General features: G+C 42.2%; 1 protein-coding gene across 1 annotated transcript in view; it reads right to left on the reverse strand.

Annotated features, from left to right (window-relative positions):
• LOC124795692 (protein kinase C-binding protein NELL2-like) overlaps positions 1-18,716 on the reverse strand; it is a 252,531-nt gene that overhangs the window by 181,181 nt on the left and 52,634 nt on the right. The window contains exon 5 of the mRNA XM_047259773.1: positions 15,738-15,978. Coding sequence (XP_047115729.1) covers positions 15,738-15,978 — 241 coding nt within the window. The remainder of the gene's footprint in view (positions 1-15,737; positions 15,979-18,716) is intronic.

Genomic DNA, 18,716 nt, shown 5'->3' on the forward strand with positions numbered 1-18,716 from the left:
CGTTTGGATCAAACCTCAAAGCCAGAAAATGAGAGTCTTGCCACTCCGCCAGTAACAGAACTCAGCTAGTGATCGCCCGGTCGGGGCTGAGTTCCTGCTTCTGAGTCTGCGAGTTAGGCCGCCAGTCTGCTCGAGTTGCTCGGGCGACGGTCATTGGCGGTTGGATTGTTCGTTGGTTGGTCGCGCACTGGGACACTAGATGACTTGTCCGCCTGGAGTGTTGGCGCATGTGAGGTCGCCACGTGAGTCCAATGGACGCGCCGTATAGCGATGCGTAGTGGCTTCGCGGCCGACACGAGAGCAACAGGGGTCAAACCACGACATCGGTCTGGCCGGGGCGAGCTGCGACGCCGTGAGACGGGAGATCGGCGCGCCTTCCTGCTTCCGTTGAAGCGGCTGGCAGCGGACGGTTCGGAAGAGCATTTTGGGGGTGCTGCGCCAGGTCTTCGCCAGACATAGCAGTTTATTAGAAGTTGACTGATTGGTGATATGCTGTTTCAGTTGCTTGTTAAATTCTACTTGTGTTGTTCCTCAGTCTCTCGTCCCCAGGTTGCTCGTTTGTCTCTCGTCCCCATTTGTTAGGCAGTTGGTGTCTGTCTGTCTGTCTCTCGGTCTGCCATACGTTAATAGCTGTCTCTGTCATGTTTGACGGATTCGGTGTTAACGAATTTATAGAATAAAGGTAAAGGCCGAATTCCTGAAATATGTTTTTATCTTGCCTTTCGTCTTGCGAGGCGGTATATGTGTAATGTAGAGAATGTTGTACACTTTATGTAAGTCTGAATTTCATTGGTTTTATTTAAATAGTCATTTTTATGAGGTTGCCACCCTTCCACCGTAAGAGCCCTTTTAAAAACAAATTGCACTTTTGGTGGAAAATAATTTCTTAGTGTGACTGTACCATTTCCATTTCTCTTACGGAGTGCATAGTTAATGTGTTCGTGTGAGTTGTTAAAATTTTTAGTTTAAAGTAATCTGGTGTGTTTCAGATTTGCACCAGTGTAGTTTTCCAGAGATCGTTGTGAGCGGTCGTGACTACGGCCGTGTTGAAAGGGGGCGGAAGCTTCTCAGCCCAAAGGCTGGCTCCTACTGTAACAAAAAAAAAAAAAAAAAAAATATATTCTGCCCCTGAATAATTGTAACTTGATATTTCGAGTGTGCTTCTCTGCTTATAATTTTAAATCTGTTCTGAAAAGCTTTTAGGAATAAAATTCACATTTTTTAAATTGTAACTTGATATTTAACGGTGCTTTTCTGCTTATAAATTTTAAATCTGTTTTTGAAAATGTTTTTATGAATAAAATTTGCATTGGTTGAAATTTAATTTGTTTCCATCAGTTACTTCTTGGCAACTACTTCCACGCTCACATAGTGTGTTAATGTTCTTGATGGATCGCTAGTAAATAAAGTAAATTCTTTAAGAAATGATTTTGAAAGTAAATTTACGGTCCAGACCCGAGAACTGATATGTACTCTTTCCAGAGGTAGGAGAGAAATTAATTTGTGATGAAGCATAGGTTCCATAACACCACGAAACGTCCTTTCGTGTGAGCTGTTCTTCGTTAAAACAGTTCCTTGAAAATTCAGCAACAGTCATACACATTTGTTCAACAGATTCGTTCTCTCTTTGATTTGACACAGATATATAACATTCCAAAATATGATTCTTAGAAATTACATAGAAATCAGGCTCAAAAATAAAAACCAAAATTCAGGTAAACTCCGTCCGAACAGGCCTCCCGAAAGTCTAACGTCCCAAGCCTCAAACTCAGCCAACAAGCGTCACTGGATGCGGATTTGGAGGGCCATGTGATCAGCACCCCGATTTACTGGGTGTTGTCAGTTTTCGCGACTGGAGCCGTTAGTTACGAATCAAGTAGTTCCTCAATTGGCCGCACAGTCTCGGGACGCCCCGCTTGTCAGCAGTGCTTGGTAGATCTGGGTAGTTTCATCGAAGTGCTAGTCAAGACCGACAGCACTTGTCTTCGGTGACTGTCGGGAGCTGGTGTTACCGCTGCGGTGAGGCCGTTGGCCGCTGTTATGATTACCTTCAACTAAAGCTTCTTCCTCGAGGTAATTTGTTATCTAGGAACTTTCTTCCTGGCCGTTAGCCTCTGAAGAAAATTATCATCTTCCGTACCAGTTATATTACTATTTTCCAGGCCGGCCGCGGTGGCCGTGCGGTTCTAGGCGCTGCAGTCCGGAACCGCGGGACTGCTACGGTCGCAGGTTCGAATCCTGCCTCGGGCATGGGTGTGTGGTGTCCTTAGGTTAGTTAGGTTTAAGTAGTTCTAAGTTCTAGGGGACTGATGACCTAAGATGTTAAGTCCCATAGTGCTCAGAGCCATTTGAACCATTTGAACTATTTTCCAGAATTTCTAAAATCTTTTCGACGCTGAGTTTTTTGTTTAATTCCTGATCATTGATGTAATAAATCCGACTAATTACAAACAACAAACTATTGTAAAAAAAAAGGAGACCAAACACATAGACCATCACACAAGTGAAACTTGGACTGTTGCAAGAAACCAAAGGGGAGGATGACGATGCACACTTTGTCAACTGTAGCCATGGCTACTGTAATTCCGCTACCTTATGATTATACCCACTTTCTATAGTACTGAAATCTCTTTTAACAGGAAGAAAGTACCAGAACTTTGCGGAAAATGTATAAAATAAGTGTATACTATTATAAAAGCTAAGCGGTCACCCTCAGCCACAAGCTTTGCATGCCTGGAAGTTCGAACAATGGTCAACTGATGGCACTGGAATGCCTCAGTGCCCTACAAAACTATTAGAACGAGTATATCGACTGCAAATGAAATCATTTGCTATAGAGGACAAACACATTGAAGGTCTATGATATCCTGTATACATTACCACTTGACGTTGGCCGAGAAGCATTTTGGATTATACGTAGATTAAGTCCACAGCGTTGGTACATAGTCTAGGCATCAGAAATTCTCAGGCTAAATCTCCTCCTCCCTTTGATGGTAAAATGTAGCCAAGGATAATTTATGTCTCTACCAACATAATCGAAGCGATTGCTACGACAATTGAACCGTCTAAATCAGTAAGGCAGAAATGCAGCAAAGCTAAGTGTATCGTTAGTGAATTGCTTGACGAGCTTCTACCTAGAAGTGACCGATTTTGATTTACCTGTGCTTTGAGGCTGAAATTCTCTAATCTCTTGCGTTTACTAGGCACAGTCTCGAATGTTACGAACGTGTAATGTATAGTTTGCCGTCTTTTTTGAGAGACTTTAATACCTATGTTCGGATATGAGCTGAGTTCGTTGCTGTACGGTCACGCAGCTTGAGTCTGATGCCTATGGGATTCCCTGTTGGGTCAGGACTTGGGGATCTAAGGGCCGTCCAGTACACCCTATGAGTCCACTGATCGGTTCACTACTGTGGCAGCCGTGGTTAATGCTTGCACTGCGGTTCATCCATAACCAGTGGACGGTAATTTCAAGTTGAGGCAGGCAGCAAACAGCTTTCTGGTGAGTGAATGAAAGGCCTCCCCTGTTTGTCTGATAAAAAGGTTTCTGGTGCTATCTGTGACTGACATATATCTTGAGCCACATGAGGTCGTTTGTACTGCTTCAGCGGAAGCCTCTCAACATGCAAGATTCCGTCCATTCCAAAAGGGTAGGACTGGTGGTAACTGAAAGATCCGATGTTAGCTGTGTAATGAGGCCCCTTAGGGATATGGTTGCCAAGGAGAGGGAAGAAATCCAGACTACACACCGAGTACATATTGGGGCAGAGTCGTCCCAGATGTGGTATGTGCCCTCCTGGATGCCATGATGAGCACAGGGAGCAGCCAGCTGCAGGTGATGACACATGTCAATAAAGATGATGTGCGTAGCTTTCAATCGGAAGCGATCATTACTGGTTTCGGTTGGCTGCCAGAACTGGAAAACACTGCCAATCTTCTTTGAGAGTTGAAGGCAAAGCCCATTATCTGTAGCATTGTCCAAAAGCTCTTTAGTAGAGAGCCGAGTGGAGGGACTGAATTAGAGGCTCAGGCGATTCTGCGAACATGTTTGCTGCGAATACATCGACTTCCGCAGTAGGTTGGTGATATTCCGGTTTCTGCTTAGCAGGTGAGTGGCTGTTGCACACATGTTAGATGGTCTCGGGAAAGCACAGGAAGAGCTTCATTCTCAAAGATTGCAGGGCAAACATAGGAACAGAATAGACTTAGCAAAAATCGGTGTGGTACTTTTAAATTGTCGTAGCTCTGTCGGGAAAGAACCAAATCTAGAAGCTCTAAATTGTTACAGGTACTGAAACCTGGCTAAAGCCGGAGATAAGCGAAAATTTTACCTCTGAACCAAACAGTGTTCAGAATGGGTCGACTGAATATAGCTGATGGTGGAGTGTGTGTTGCAGTTAGAGTAGTTTGTATTCTAGTGAAGTTGAAGTACATAGTTCCTATGAGTTAGTATGGGTAGAGGTTATACTATGCAACTCTTATAAATTAACAGAGTCCTATTCCACGCCTGGAAGGAAGATAGCATTCCAGCCAGTCCCAAGCCCGTATAGAGTGAGAGGGTTAATCGTTAGACTAGCCAGCCATTGAAAATTGTAAAAAAACTGGAAGGTCCCTATATTCTCACGCAAAGTCTCGGATTGGAACGGATGTTACTGAGAACTACATAAGCTTATGAATAAGGGACTGCGTACAGAAACATCGGAATGTAAGAACACTATACGCTGCTGGACCGACAAAGATATTTGATGAAGCACTAACAGAGAACAAGATGGAGATTACAGCCCTGTAGAAGATAAGATGGCCTGGGCAAGGCAAGCACAGAGAGAAAAATTGTAGAATCATATACAGCGGAAACAAACGTGGTTACCATACATTTAGTACAGAATTTGCAATAAATAATAAAATAACTTTACTGAAAGGATATAGTACATCAGACCAAAGGTAAATACAGGAGCATCTCACTAGTAAGTGTCTACGCCCCAACCGAGGATAAGGAGGAAGACATGAAAGACGAATTCTACGACACCTTAGACCAGATTTGCTCCACATTACCCCCGTATGTCATCAAAATTGTGCTGGGAGACTCAAATGGCAAAAGAGGACAAGAACACCAATGGCAAACATATCAGACATGTTCAGCTTGCACACTGAATCAAATGATAATGGTGTAAGGCTCATCAACTTCTTCACGTCTAGAAACGAAAATAGTCAGTACTTCATTTCCTCAGAGAGATGCATATAGCAACAAGGACCTCACCGGATGGGCTACCTAGAAACCTAGTAGACCATATGTTCATGGAGAAAAAACATAATAAGGCAGTAACAGATGTTAGGACAATAAGAGGAACTGAGACATTATCAGACCACTCTCTTGTGCTAATAAAAACGAAACAATCATCACCAAAACAACCGACTAAGGGCAACAGTGCAAAAGAACCCAAAGAGTAGGGGTGCGTAGGCTAAAAGAAGAGGAAGAGCTTAAACAGTTTAAGATTAGAAACAGATTCACAGAATTAGAGAACGAAATGAGTAGGAAAGAAAATTAAGGTTCTTATACAAAATGGACAACGGTAACAACAATTATAAAGGATACAGCACAGAACTATTAAGAGATAACAATAATAGCAGTATCAAACACAAACCATGGTTCAATGAAGCAGATAGAAAAGCAGTTCAGGCCATGAAGACAGCAAGACAGGCAATAATGAGCAGTAACAGCCATGAGAGAAATGAAGAGAACAATCAGGCTTGAGAAAAGATTATTCATGTAGGAGGCAGAGGAGGAATAGAGCCAGAACAACAGTAAACAGTTTTACATGACAATGAGAAGCTATAGAAATGATTACAGCGCAAGGCCTATGATAATGAAAGCTGAGAATAGAAAACTGATCACTACAAATGAGGGGAATCTAGAGAACCGGAAGTGATACTTCAAGGAAGCGTTGAACAGCCCAGTAGGCATCTACGACCTCGAAAACAGGCAGAAAATAACCAGAACGTGCAACCATTAATCGAAGAACCAACTCTGAGGGAGTGAAGAAGACAATAAAAATACTGAAAAGTGGGAAGGCCTCAAGCACAGACATGATATCAGCAGAGCTCATCAAAATGGGTGTCAAAAGACATAAATTGTTAGCCGAATTGATAAAAGAAGTGTATAGGATAGAAGTAATGCGGGAGAAATGGAAAACTGATGTTGTATGTCCCACATACAAGAAGGGAAGCAAAACGTTTACACAGGACTGTAGAGGGATATCTTCGCTGTGCACGTGCTACAACATCAAGAATTATACTGAACAAGCTCTACCCATACCTGAAGAAATATTAGACACAGCACAGGCGGAGTCCAGAAAGGATAAGTCAATAACCGAACAAATATATGCACTAAGACAAATACTAGATGAGAACTGGGAGCACAATCAGGATACCTTCTGTAAGTTTATAGACTTCAACAAAGTATATGACAGCCTAATGAGAGAGGAGATGTGCAGGGTAATGGGAGAGTGTGGGTTACCGGACAAGCTGATAAAGCCAACTAAATTATCTGTAATGGAATCAATGTGTAGAGTGAAAGTACAGGGGAAGTTCCTAGAAACGTGTGAGGTAAAAACAGAAGTGAGACTGGGAGATATTATATCAACAATCCTCTTCAATTTGGCACTCGACATCACCCTGAGGAGAGTAACACAAGAACGCGCAGGAGTCACCATAGGGAAAAAGGTAAACGTTCTGGCTTTCGCGGATGGTATTGTGGTGATAGGAAAGAGCGTTGGAGACCTGGAGAATATGGCACCTGTGCTGATGGAAAAAGATAAGGACGTAGATCTAAGTGTAAATGAAGATAAAACGAAGTTCATAGCAACAAGAAGAAGAGGTTAGTTAGGACCAAACCATCTAACAATGAGGAACCTAACAACACAGAAGACAAAACATTATGTAACAGAAAATCGTAACGAGAATTCAACCTGGGAGGAAGGGGTGGGAGGGGGGGGGGGGTAGGATGTCTAGGAGCTATACATAGCATCATATACTCTAAATTACTATCCAGGCAGGCAAAAATAAAAATATAATAGACCACTATCAAACAAATGGTGTGCTACGCAAGCGAGACATGGACCCTAAAAAGATATAAATATTGGGGAAACTGTATCAGACAGTGAAAGAAAATGAACAGCCGAGAATAAGGAAAAACAGAAACTCAGAGAATTATACAAGTACCTAACATCGTGACTGAAGGAGGAGAGGGAAGACCACGGTAATAAAGTCAGCGACGGATGGACAAGCCGAAGAAACGAGAACACTACGACGACCGAGAACGAAATGGAAGGATAATACAATGGGAGACATGCGGATACTGGGTCTGGGAGATGAAGTCCAGCTGACAAGAAGTGTGGAAGGCTGGAATTAGTGTGGCCAAGGACCGGCTGTAGTTTGTGTGTCCAATGTAAGCAAGTAAGTAAGTTTTACTGAACACCTGGACTATGACAGTTGTCGAACACATGAAATAACGTCTCCCAGAGACATATTAAGTCTCAGCTTTCCTTACGATAATGAGTACACGCCACAGCAGGTGATCCGGGTTCGAATTCTCAAGTTGGCAAAAATTTTTATTCATTGCTTAGGGTTGCATTCGTTATCATACTTGCTGAAAAGTTCAGAGGAAGACAGTATTAATAAAAAGGCCCTTTAATCACAATTATTTTTGTGATTGGACCCTGCGCGACCATCATCAGGTGCAATCGTCTAATATGTATTTTACATTTTCTCTCGAGTGAAGTGAAATGCATGTTCCTATTATGAAAATATCAGATGTTAGGAATAGTATTTCGTGAATAAAGTGCGATAAATATGTGAGAAACACGGGGAAAATAGTGGAAAACATACCAAACGAATGAGGAATAGAATTTTAACTTAGGAGACAATCTGAGTAACTCTCTTCGATTGTTGGGAGATGATACTGTCATTTATCACATATTAAAATAATCAGAGTATCAAAACCGTTACAGAATGATTTAATCGAGATGTCTCTATGATCAGAAGAGTGGCAATTGACAGTAAATACTGAAAAACCGGAGGTCATCCACATGAGTATGAAAATAAATGTTAATTTTCGGTTAAACAACAAATCTCACACAGCTAAAGTCTGTCAGTTCAGCTAAATATCTCGGGATTACAATACCAAGAAAATTGGAAAGATCACATAGGCTGTGTTATGGGTAAGGTGAACGTAAGACTGCGTTGTATTGGCAAAACACCTAGAAGATGCAACAAATGCAATAATACGCCGCCAATACTTGGCTTGTCCATTCTCTTTTGGAGTATTGATGTGCAGTATAGGATCCATATAAGACTGGATTGACGGAAGACATCGAAAAAGTCCTAAGAGGGGCAGCTCGCTTTGAACTATCGCGGAGTAGGCGATACAGTGTCATGGGTACGATGCGCGAGTTGTGGTAAACAGTAATTAAAATAAAGGCTTTTTCGTTGTGGCAAGACCATAGCACGAAATGCAGATATATTATGTTGACGTCAGCCTACATAGGGAGATGCGATCAGAGCAATAATATGACAGAAATCAGAGCTCGCGCGGAAGTATGCTAAATTTTTCTTTGCTAGAGATCACAACGACAGAGAAATTGTCTAAAGGAGGTTCGATGCATCCTCCGTCAGGCACTTAAGTGTGAATTACCGAATAATCACGTAGATGTAGATTATTCAACACAGAATGCAGACTGTGTTTGGTTTAAATTTTTTACAAAATTAAAAGCCCTTCGTTTTGCGGGTTTTGTCCGTGCATTTGCATAACGTAGAATCTCGGTTTGTGCAGCAGCAGCTCAGGGCGGCAGATAACATCGCTGCGGCAACTCGATAAAAGTGCAGGGCGTTAATCCGATCGAACAAACAACACAATCACGCTCCCACAGACTCGTTAAAGCTGTTAGGCAAATTCGATAGCACGTTGGGCTTCGATACGCCTGGCTCGTCGACACGTACGCTTGTTCACGAGCTGTTAACATTAAACGTGACGCCTCCCCTTAGAGAAAACAAATGCCGCTCACCACGAAATCCAGCAGCGCCGATTCATTTGCCTGTTTTTTGATTTTCAGTGGTAGGTTTTTATTAATATATTCGATACAGAACATTACAGGTTTCGGAACTAGAAATTCCACCTTCAGATGTACATGCTGAAGGGATTAACATGTATATTGATTACCATTTCATTTCGATTCCCTCCACACCGGAGGTCGCTAACACAAGCTCGTGCAATGGTGCTCGACTCGAAAGTGATCATTTCGAATCCTTCCGACGTAAGAAATTTTGCTCCCTCTGCCCGGCATTGGAAAGAAATGTAATGGTAAGACGTTGCGTCACGTCGTAAGTTAACGTCTGGCATTCTCCACATTGTCTCATTGAGTGAAGACATACGCACTGCCGGCCGCGGTGGTCTAGCGGTTCAGGCGCTCAGTCCGGAACCGCGGGACTGCTACGGTCGCAGGTTCGAATCCTGCCTCGGGCATGGATGTGTGTGATGTCCTTAGGTCTGTTAGGTTTAAGTAGTTCTAAGTTCTAGGGGACTGATGACCTCAGAGCCATTTTTGAACATACGCACTATTAATGCTATCCTCGGGGAAATATTACAGGCTGCGTGCAGTTTCCGGCTTTTACTGCCTCTGTCCCTCTTTTTTTGTCATTACCAAATACAAATACATCTCTCAATTATACATCCCAGGACAAAGGAGTGTACTTTTGATATAAATGGCTGCATTTACTTAACAGGATATGTAGACCTGAAGCGGCTCCATTGTTTAGTTTCAGGTGTACGTAGACAGAGCAAGACACAAAGGATAAGGCGCTATGAACCAATTCCTAATCATTGCCCATTGTGATAAGAACGCTCAGAGGAAATGGAGAGCTAGCTTAAAAAAGAATGTTAATTAATTTCAAACCGAGTTCCTGCAGCAAACAGGGTGTAATATACAAAATATGCTTACAAATCCGAAGTTCATAAATTACAGATACTCGACGAGAATGGTATAGAAAGTCTTGAGGGAAATGATTTTATTGCGTAGGCTATTTTTATTTTTGAAATAAAGATTTTATTTAATGATTTAGGTACTAGCTAATTTCATCCCCCTGAGCATTTTCAACCTATCTCTATTACTTACACCACAATAAAAAATGTGGTCCTACAGTAGCTTATATTTCACACATCTGTGTGGAATGAGCTACATTTGTTGGCGCCCTTAATTAAAGTGGATTACGATCATGTTTTTTACGGGTTCAACTATTTCAGAAGCCCTTGAGAGGGTTCGTCACAGTGCTCGCGTTCAACATCTTAAGATAATATAGTTTTACGTTTCAAATAGAACTACATATGGCGTTAACTTTGGTTTCCTTGCAAAGCACTGACTCATCAGTTGAGAGAAATGGTGTTCCCAATTTATCCTATTGAAACCCATTTCGATAGTGGTACTAACGAAATGCCAGCTCAGCATAACAAAATAGATTGAGCACCGTTTCTGCTCTACTGACGCACATAATGCTGTGTAACTTTTTAGAACTTAGGAGAATCATCAATCCTCGTCTTTTGATGATAGAGCTCTGCTCACTGAAGCTTCGAGTGTTTTTCTTTTTCTTCCCTTGGGGCATTTAACTATTCTGAAATATTTTGTGGTTTACTGGTTAACAGAATGTCTAGTATTTGTCTTATCCTTCCGGTAAAAACCGGATTCCTGTGTGATGATGTTAATGATACAGTTTTATTCTGGGACTAACGTAGCTGTTAAGTCATAACATCGTTTTTGTCACAGATATAAAGCTTTAGTCGACTTTAAGGAAGCTGCTGACTGCCCTATAATCAAAATTAAAACAGAGTAGATCTATGTGATTGTTACAAGCCAAGCCAGACTCAACAAATTTAATCATTTGTCCAGTACTAATGTCGATTCACCGTACTAATGAGACATCTTAAAGATAAGTAACTGATCCCTATTGATATAAGAAGCAACTTTTCAATGAACGAGTTGTTCCAGTACATCTGGTTTGAAAACCTTTTGTGTTGCAGCTTATTGTCCTTTTTATGCAAATATTCAAATTTGCTATTATTTTAACCAGTGATACATATAATTCTGCGTTTTATCTTATTTCCACTTCATCCTTCTCTTGTTCAGTACTTCAGTGTAAGACAGCAGAAGCATATTTATACATACACAAATATAAAGAATATAAGCGAGAGAAACAGAAAAGAAAGGAACAGCAGCCATCTACTGCGCGCGAGGTTTCCATGAAGCGCGATCCAGCCCCTCGCTATGTAAGTTAAGATAGAACAATGCTGACAGTCTGTTACGTCAACTCCTGACTTACGGCCCCATTGGACAACTCATATACACAGATTAAAAGCTGTTTCCCAGCCGTAGATGTTCGTTTTTGAACTAGAGTCAATATTTCAAACAAATCTTTGCTTGTCTCCACACGACTATACCTGGAATACTATAATATTGTGATTGACATATTATAGTGCGTTTGTTGGAGGTAGGGGAGGGGGAAATCATTGTTTCCTGCATACAACCAACCACACTCGACAGGTCTCTAAATATGCCTACAAAATAGGCAACAAAGTGATCACGTGGCGTTCAAGAAAGAACTAAGGTTAGCCGGCAGCTGGCTTCTACCTCTCGTTTCACTGAACCGTTAATCACTAAGTATAGGAGGACCTCGCTTTAGATAGCCTGCAGAAGATAAATCTTTGGGAACAACGAGAATGGCATTAAGACACGCTGACAGTTGAGCCAAGAAGATAGATTAGTAATTGAGAAAACCAATGGATTTTGCTATCTGAGTTTCCCGTACTTTTTGTCGTCTGAATGTAATATGAGACGCAGTATACATTCCTATGCAGAACTTTGTACCACTAAAGATTTACTTATTCTGCGCAAGAGTGAGCCGTTAACATAGATTTTTTGTAAAGATTTATATATTAGTATGCCACCTTTGGTAGCTGTTTTGGTATTATCGCCACAGCGCTGAAAAAGAACGTAACGAATAAATGCGAGAACTAGTGGACGAGCGGTCTGACACAGATCATTTCTAATTTGTTTACTGCACTAAAGCCTTGGAGCCAAAGAAAAGTTGGGGAGCAGTTAGGATTTACAAAAATTTAAGTTATAACGGAAAGAATTAAGATCTTGCACTTAATTCTGGAAGGCTACCAAGTGAGAACTATTTGTACAAAGCAGATGAAGCTTACTGACGGAATGCGACATTCTGTAACAACTTATAAATAGAAAATTTTACTGAATGAGGTTGTTGTAATGGTAAAGTACGACTGCGGCATTTATGAAGCTAGAGAAGTTCCCAGTAATGTACTCGTAAGATGAATTTTGATATAGTATATTGGCATACTAATGATTTATACCACTTACAGAATCCGTTAGAGAATAATGAAACATTGGTGTTAAAAGGGTTTTACGACAAGGTTGCAACCTGGGAGTACGTTGCTTTTCGTGTCTATCGAAGAAACACGAATATTTTGAAAGAAAAAAGACGAATTCTTCATTTTGGGGAAAAAAGGTGTGTTAACTCCAAATGTGGAGACTGCACTAAGGCAGCGATCTGCAGGCAATTTGTGGCTACTGTTCATAGCTACTGTCACTGGTTGTATATTTCAATATTTTCTAGTTGATAATGTATCACTGTCGACGCCCAGTTTCGTAGAAATGGTAAAGGGTTGACGTTTCAGGAACAAGAAAGTTCTCAGCAGGTTGTATCGTTTCTGGTTTACAAGGTACCACAATCAATTTTACGTTAAGGTCTTTAGTTTCAAAAATTATAATATTTGTCAGTAATAATGATAATTGCATATACTCTGGGTATAAGAGGTTTTCCTTACTGAACCCGCAATGTGATTAACGCAGCGCCGGCCGAAGTGGCCGTGCGGTTAAAGGCGCTGCAGTCTGGAACCGCAAGACCGCTACGGTCGCAGGTTCGAATCCTGCCTCGGGCATGGATATTTGTGATGTCCTTAGGTTAGTTAGGTTTCAGTAGTTCTAAGTTCTAGGGGACTAATGACCTCAGCAGTTGAGTCCCATAGTGCTCAGAGCCATTTGAACCATTAACGCAGCACTGCGCTACGTTCTACATCTACATTTACATGGGTACACTGCAAATGATATTTAAGTGCCTGGCAGAGGGTTCATCGAACCACCTTCACAATTCTCTAATGCAATAATTTTATATGAGTTTTCGATTCCAATTAACAGCACAGTTGGCACAGAAGCGTGGTTACTGAAATAATGTACCGACAGCGCATGAGGTAACAAATATTGGGAACCGAGAATACGATCCCTTAAATTTTAACTAGCTAAGCATGAAGAGGATCTTCAGTGACTATCTTTAGTTCATTCTAAATTTCTTCCCTGTACTGTACCTGCCACATTAGCCAAGGGTCTTCAGAGCACACAGTAAAGTTTTACCATGTAATGCCTAGTGAAAAGTCATTATTCGATTCCACATTGTGGAAAAGAGGATGTACTGACACAACGATAAAAAAGGTGTGGAACCTGTTAGAGCTTTGGAGAATTTAGGAATTCCTCCAGTGAAGTTGTCTGCGCGAACGGAAGGATGACGTGAGGAGTGACAGGTGAGAGTGGAGGTACTATACGATGAAACACACATGCTACTGGCAGTCTGACGTGCAAGATCCCCTCAGTAGTATCGGAACTAAAACTACAGTGTTTCTGCAGTTCATGGAGAGGGGAGACCAAACATTTGTAAACGCTGTGCACTAAAAGACACCCTTTTGCTTCTTCTCTGTTCTGATCTGTCCACTGCAGTGACTGCTCTTTGTTGACGTGAGTTGGTTGGTTGGTTGATGTGGGAAAAGGGGACCAAACAACGAAGTTATCAGTACCACAGGATTGAGGAAGGATGTCGGCCTGCACTTTGAAAGGAACCATCCCAGCATATGGGTGAAGCTATTTAGGAAAATCACGGAAAACTGCAATCAGGATGGATGGACGCGGGTTTGAACCGTCGTTCCTCCCGAATGCGAGTCCAGTGTGCTAACCATCGCACCACCTTTTTCGTTCTGATGCGAGTCGTCGGTCTGTTTGTTACTTTGAACAGCGGGAGTAGAACTGTATCTAAACAATGGCAGAATGGCTTCTTAGTTGAGTATTGGGTACCAGCCAAGTTTTCAAAACACCGAGGGTAGGATGGAAAACGTAACAGCATGGCACACCTGAGAGTTAGAACAGTTTCGTGATCCACGGATAATTTTGCTCGATAGATCGTAATGATATGGAACTAGTAATTTTACATTCACATCACATTTTAATTTGTATAGCTACAGTCTGAATATTTATGAGGTTATTTTATTTTTAATACATAGATTTGAGTTGGTAATTCTTATTCATCACCTTTCACACATTACTATAAAAGAAATTCTTCTACGGAAGGGAAGGAGTCGTCGAGGAGAAACTTTTTCACTTTGTTTTTATATTTTGCTTTGCTGTCTGTCAGACATCTTCTATCACCTGATAAGTGATCAAACATTTATGTTCTACCATTGTACACCCTTCTTGTGCTAAATATAACCTTCATGTGGAGCAATTAATGTCATTTTTGCTTCTGGTGCTGTAATTATGCAGATCATTGTTCCTTTTGAACTGTAGTAGATTATTCACAACAAACGTCTTGAGGGAATAAATGTACTGTGAATCAGAAATTAAAATGCCCAAATGCCCAATTCTTTCATATACATCACTAAGATGATCGTGGATGGGCAGCAAATATTATTCTTACAGCAGGTTTTTGAGCAATGAAGACTTCGTTTCTTAAAGATGTGTTGCCCCAGAACATTATTCCATACGACGTTACTGAATGAAAGTATACAAAATATGTCAAGTTACTCATGTGTCTCTCCTCAGGATTGAAAATGATTCCAAGTGCCAATACGACTGAAATAAGTTGTCTTATGAGTTCCAAACCGTGCTTGTTTCCACCTTAAACTCTCATCAGCATGGACACCCAAGAATTTTGAGGTTTTTACGCTATTTATTATTTCCTCGCCCTGTTTTACACTTCTCACTGGCATAGTATCTGTAGATGTCCAGTACTGAATATGTTGTGTCTCATTAAAACTGAGGATGAGATCATTCGCAGAAAACCAGTCAATGATTCTTTTAAGAACATTGTTTAACATTTCTTCTGTTTCCGTTGTATGCTTGGACCGATTACAATATTAGTGTCATCTGCAAAAAGAACCAATTTTTCTTGTTATATATTAGATGGAAGATCATTAATATATATATTTCTTCATTGAGTACGGTTGTTGATTGTCAAGAGTCTCAGACTGGACTGCGGTGTTTCTTGCCATAGCAATGCAATGACGAAATAAAACAACGTCTCGCACAGTGCAGGTGTCACAGTAATATAGTGCGAACACAAGGAGATGAAGACACCAGGTCAAATGGAGGTTTGAGCCGCTGCAGGAGGGGTTTCGGATAGCCGAAGTAGTTGAGGTGACTTTTCGCGACAAGCGGAGAATCCGGGTTTGATAATGGTCCGGCGCAAACCAACATTTGTTCTCAGATATTCCGCAGCAGTTGCGAAACCATAATTGTAATTAGCGAGTTCGTTCTCAAGGCTGATAAAGTTTATTTTAGGTCATTACTTTTCAGCTCACACTTTCATTTTGCGCTGCCTGCGTGCGGTGAGCAGTGTAACGCAGTCCTTACCGTACTGATAGTCGGTGTCTATGTCGTTGTCAGCGTCGCTGAGGTCTTCGTCGATGCCGCCGCCGCTGCCCTCCTCAGAGGTAGAGTCTATGTCCACGTCGTCATCGTCGTCGTCGTCGGCGGCGTCGCCGTATTCCTCCACGGCGACGGGCGCCGTGTCGTTGGTGAGAGCTACGTCTGCGTCGCATTGCTCGGACACCGCCTCCGCGGAGGGCACCACGGTCAGCTGCTCCAGGTCGCCCTGCACACGTCACAGGTCACACGTAACACATCACGCGTTACTGCACCAATGAGACACTACCCCAGTAGAAATCATGTACACTGAAGCGCCAAAGAAACTGGAAGAGGCATGCGTATTGAAGTACATATATAAACGAGAAGAATACGGCGCTGCGATCACCAACGCCTGTATAAGACGACAAGTGTCTGGTGTAGTTGTTACATTGATTACTGCTGCTGCAATGACAGGTTATCTAGATTTAAGTGAGTTTCAACGTGATGTTACAGTCGGCGCACTAGCTGTGGGATACAGCAACTACGAGATAGCTATGAAGTGGGGATGTTCCCGTTCGAGCATTTCACGAGTGAACTGTGAATATCAGGAATCCGGTAAAACATCAAATCTCAGACATCGCTGCGGCCGGAAAAAGATCCGACTGAAGAGAATCGTTCAACGTCCCAGAGTGCAACTGTTCGGAAAATTCCTGCAGATTGCAATGCTCGGGCATCAACAAGTGTCAGCGTGCGAACCATTCAACGAAACATTCTCGATATGGGCTTTCAGAGCCGAAGGCCCACCGGTGTACCGTTGATGACTGCACGGTTTACGCCTCGCCTGAGTCCGTCGACACCGAAATTGGACTGTCGATGACTGGAAAAGTGTTGCCTGGTCGGATGCATCTAATTTCAAATGGTATCGAGTGGATGGAACTGTAGGATATTGAGACAACCTCATAAATCAATGGAACCTGCATATTAGCAGGGGACTGCTCAAGCAGGTAGAGGCTCTGTAATGGTGTGGGGCGTGAGCAGTTCGAGTGATATGGGACCCCTGATACGTACAGATACGACTCTGACAGGTGATTCGTACCTAAGCATCCTGTCTGATCACCTGCATCCATTCATGTCCATTGTGCATTCCGACAGACTTGGGCAAATCCAGCAGGGTAATACGACACCCCACACGTACAGAATTGCTACAGCGTGGCTCCAGGAACACAATTCTGAGTTTAATCACTTCAGCTGGCCACCAAACTCCCCAGACACGAACGTTTTTTAGCTAACCTGGGATGTCTCACCACGTGCTGTTCAGAACAGATCTCCATCCTCTCGTACTCTTACGGATTTATGGTTAGCCTTGATGATTCATGGTGCCAGTTACCTCCAGGGCTTCTTCAGGCATTAGTCGAGTCCATGCCACGTCGTGCTGAGGCACTTCTGCGTGCTCGCGGGGGCCCTAAACGGTATTAGGCAGATGTATCAGTTTCGTTTGCTCTTCAGTGTGTCTGTAGCATAAACGTATGCTGAATATCTAAGCTAACTTGGTTGACAACCCAGTCCATGCAGTGATACAGGTTGTTCGGAAATTCCCGCTACAAACTTCTAGGATTCAGGGAGTGGCGTGAGTACATAATGTTTCTAATAGAAGCCCATGTCCGAAAACGTACAGTTTCCGTTGCGCGACGGTTTCGAATTAGACGTATAACTCATTCGATTCTGTTTGAGGAATTGAACTAGGCGTGACGCAGTACAATTATTAGGTAACGATTCGAAAGGGGACAATACCAAACACCTACTTATGACTTAAGCACATTTGTTTGCATTAACGTTTGAACATAACGTATTTTCATTATTCCAAAATAAAAATAAAGCAGTAAACTCTGCTTACAGAACAGTACTGATGCATTAAAACAGTGGTTAGATTGTTACAGACAAGGTACCTACGGAGCATGTTCTAGCACACACTCTCTATCCATCCTGGTGTCTCTTCAGTTTCTAGTGCGGCAGCCAGAATTCGTGCCGGCAAATGTTTCTGTGACTCTGCAGTTCTAGCACATTAAACAATAAACAATACCCCAACGAAGTAGTCCATAGAAGTAAAATACGGCGGTAATCGCGGCCAGGGTGTTCGATCACTTTGGCCTATCCATCTTTTACCAAATCGTCTTCCAAGATGTCTCCGAAATGACGCGAGATGTGACATGGTGCACCATCATGCTGAAACCACATTTCCTAATCGACATTCAGTGGCACAGCTTCACGTCATCCTGTCCACCCTATTCCATACAAGGACCAGCAGCCTGTCGCGTTGGCCGAGACCTCAGATGTTAAGTTCCATAGTGCTCAGAGCCATTTTTTTGAGGGACCAGCAACTCTGAGCCTTTTCTCTTTCCCTTAGTAGAGGTTGACGCGTTACACATCTGAATTGAAACCGTCGTAAAACGGAAACGGTAAGTTTCCGGACGTGGATTCCTATTCGAAATAACATGTACTCACTCGCTTCTACAAGTCCGAGTAGTCTGTAACGGGAATTTCCGAACAACCTGTATATGGTGTCAAAATGCACTACACTCTTGGCTTAGGATGTCCACCGAAGTTTATAGTGGGGGCAGGGGGAGGGGAAGGGGTGTAGTAAGACTCTAAACTTGCGAATTTATATAAATCGGTTATTAAAACCGTTAGTCAGCTTAGAAACGTGTCAAACCACAAGAACTAAATTTTATGCATTACAGTAGAACTTAGAACACCCGAGAGAACTGATGGTTATCCATTGACACCTAGAAATGATGTGGCTCACCACGAAATCCTCTCTTCAAACCAACCTCTTTATCTCAGTGTAACACCTGCTACCAAAGTCCTCAGATATTTGAAGGACGTAACAAAGTCTCTACAGTTATCGCCTGCAGCTGCCTCTAGTACCATGGAAGTTATTCCCTGATGTGTTATCAAGTGTCCTATCATCGTGTCCCTTTTTCTTTG

Source organism: Schistocerca piceifrons, chromosome 4, assembly GCF_021461385.2.
Source record: "Schistocerca piceifrons isolate TAMUIC-IGC-003096 chromosome 4, iqSchPice1.1, whole genome shotgun sequence".
Classification (NCBI taxonomy): Eukaryota; Metazoa; Arthropoda; class Insecta; order Orthoptera; family Acrididae; genus Schistocerca; species Schistocerca piceifrons.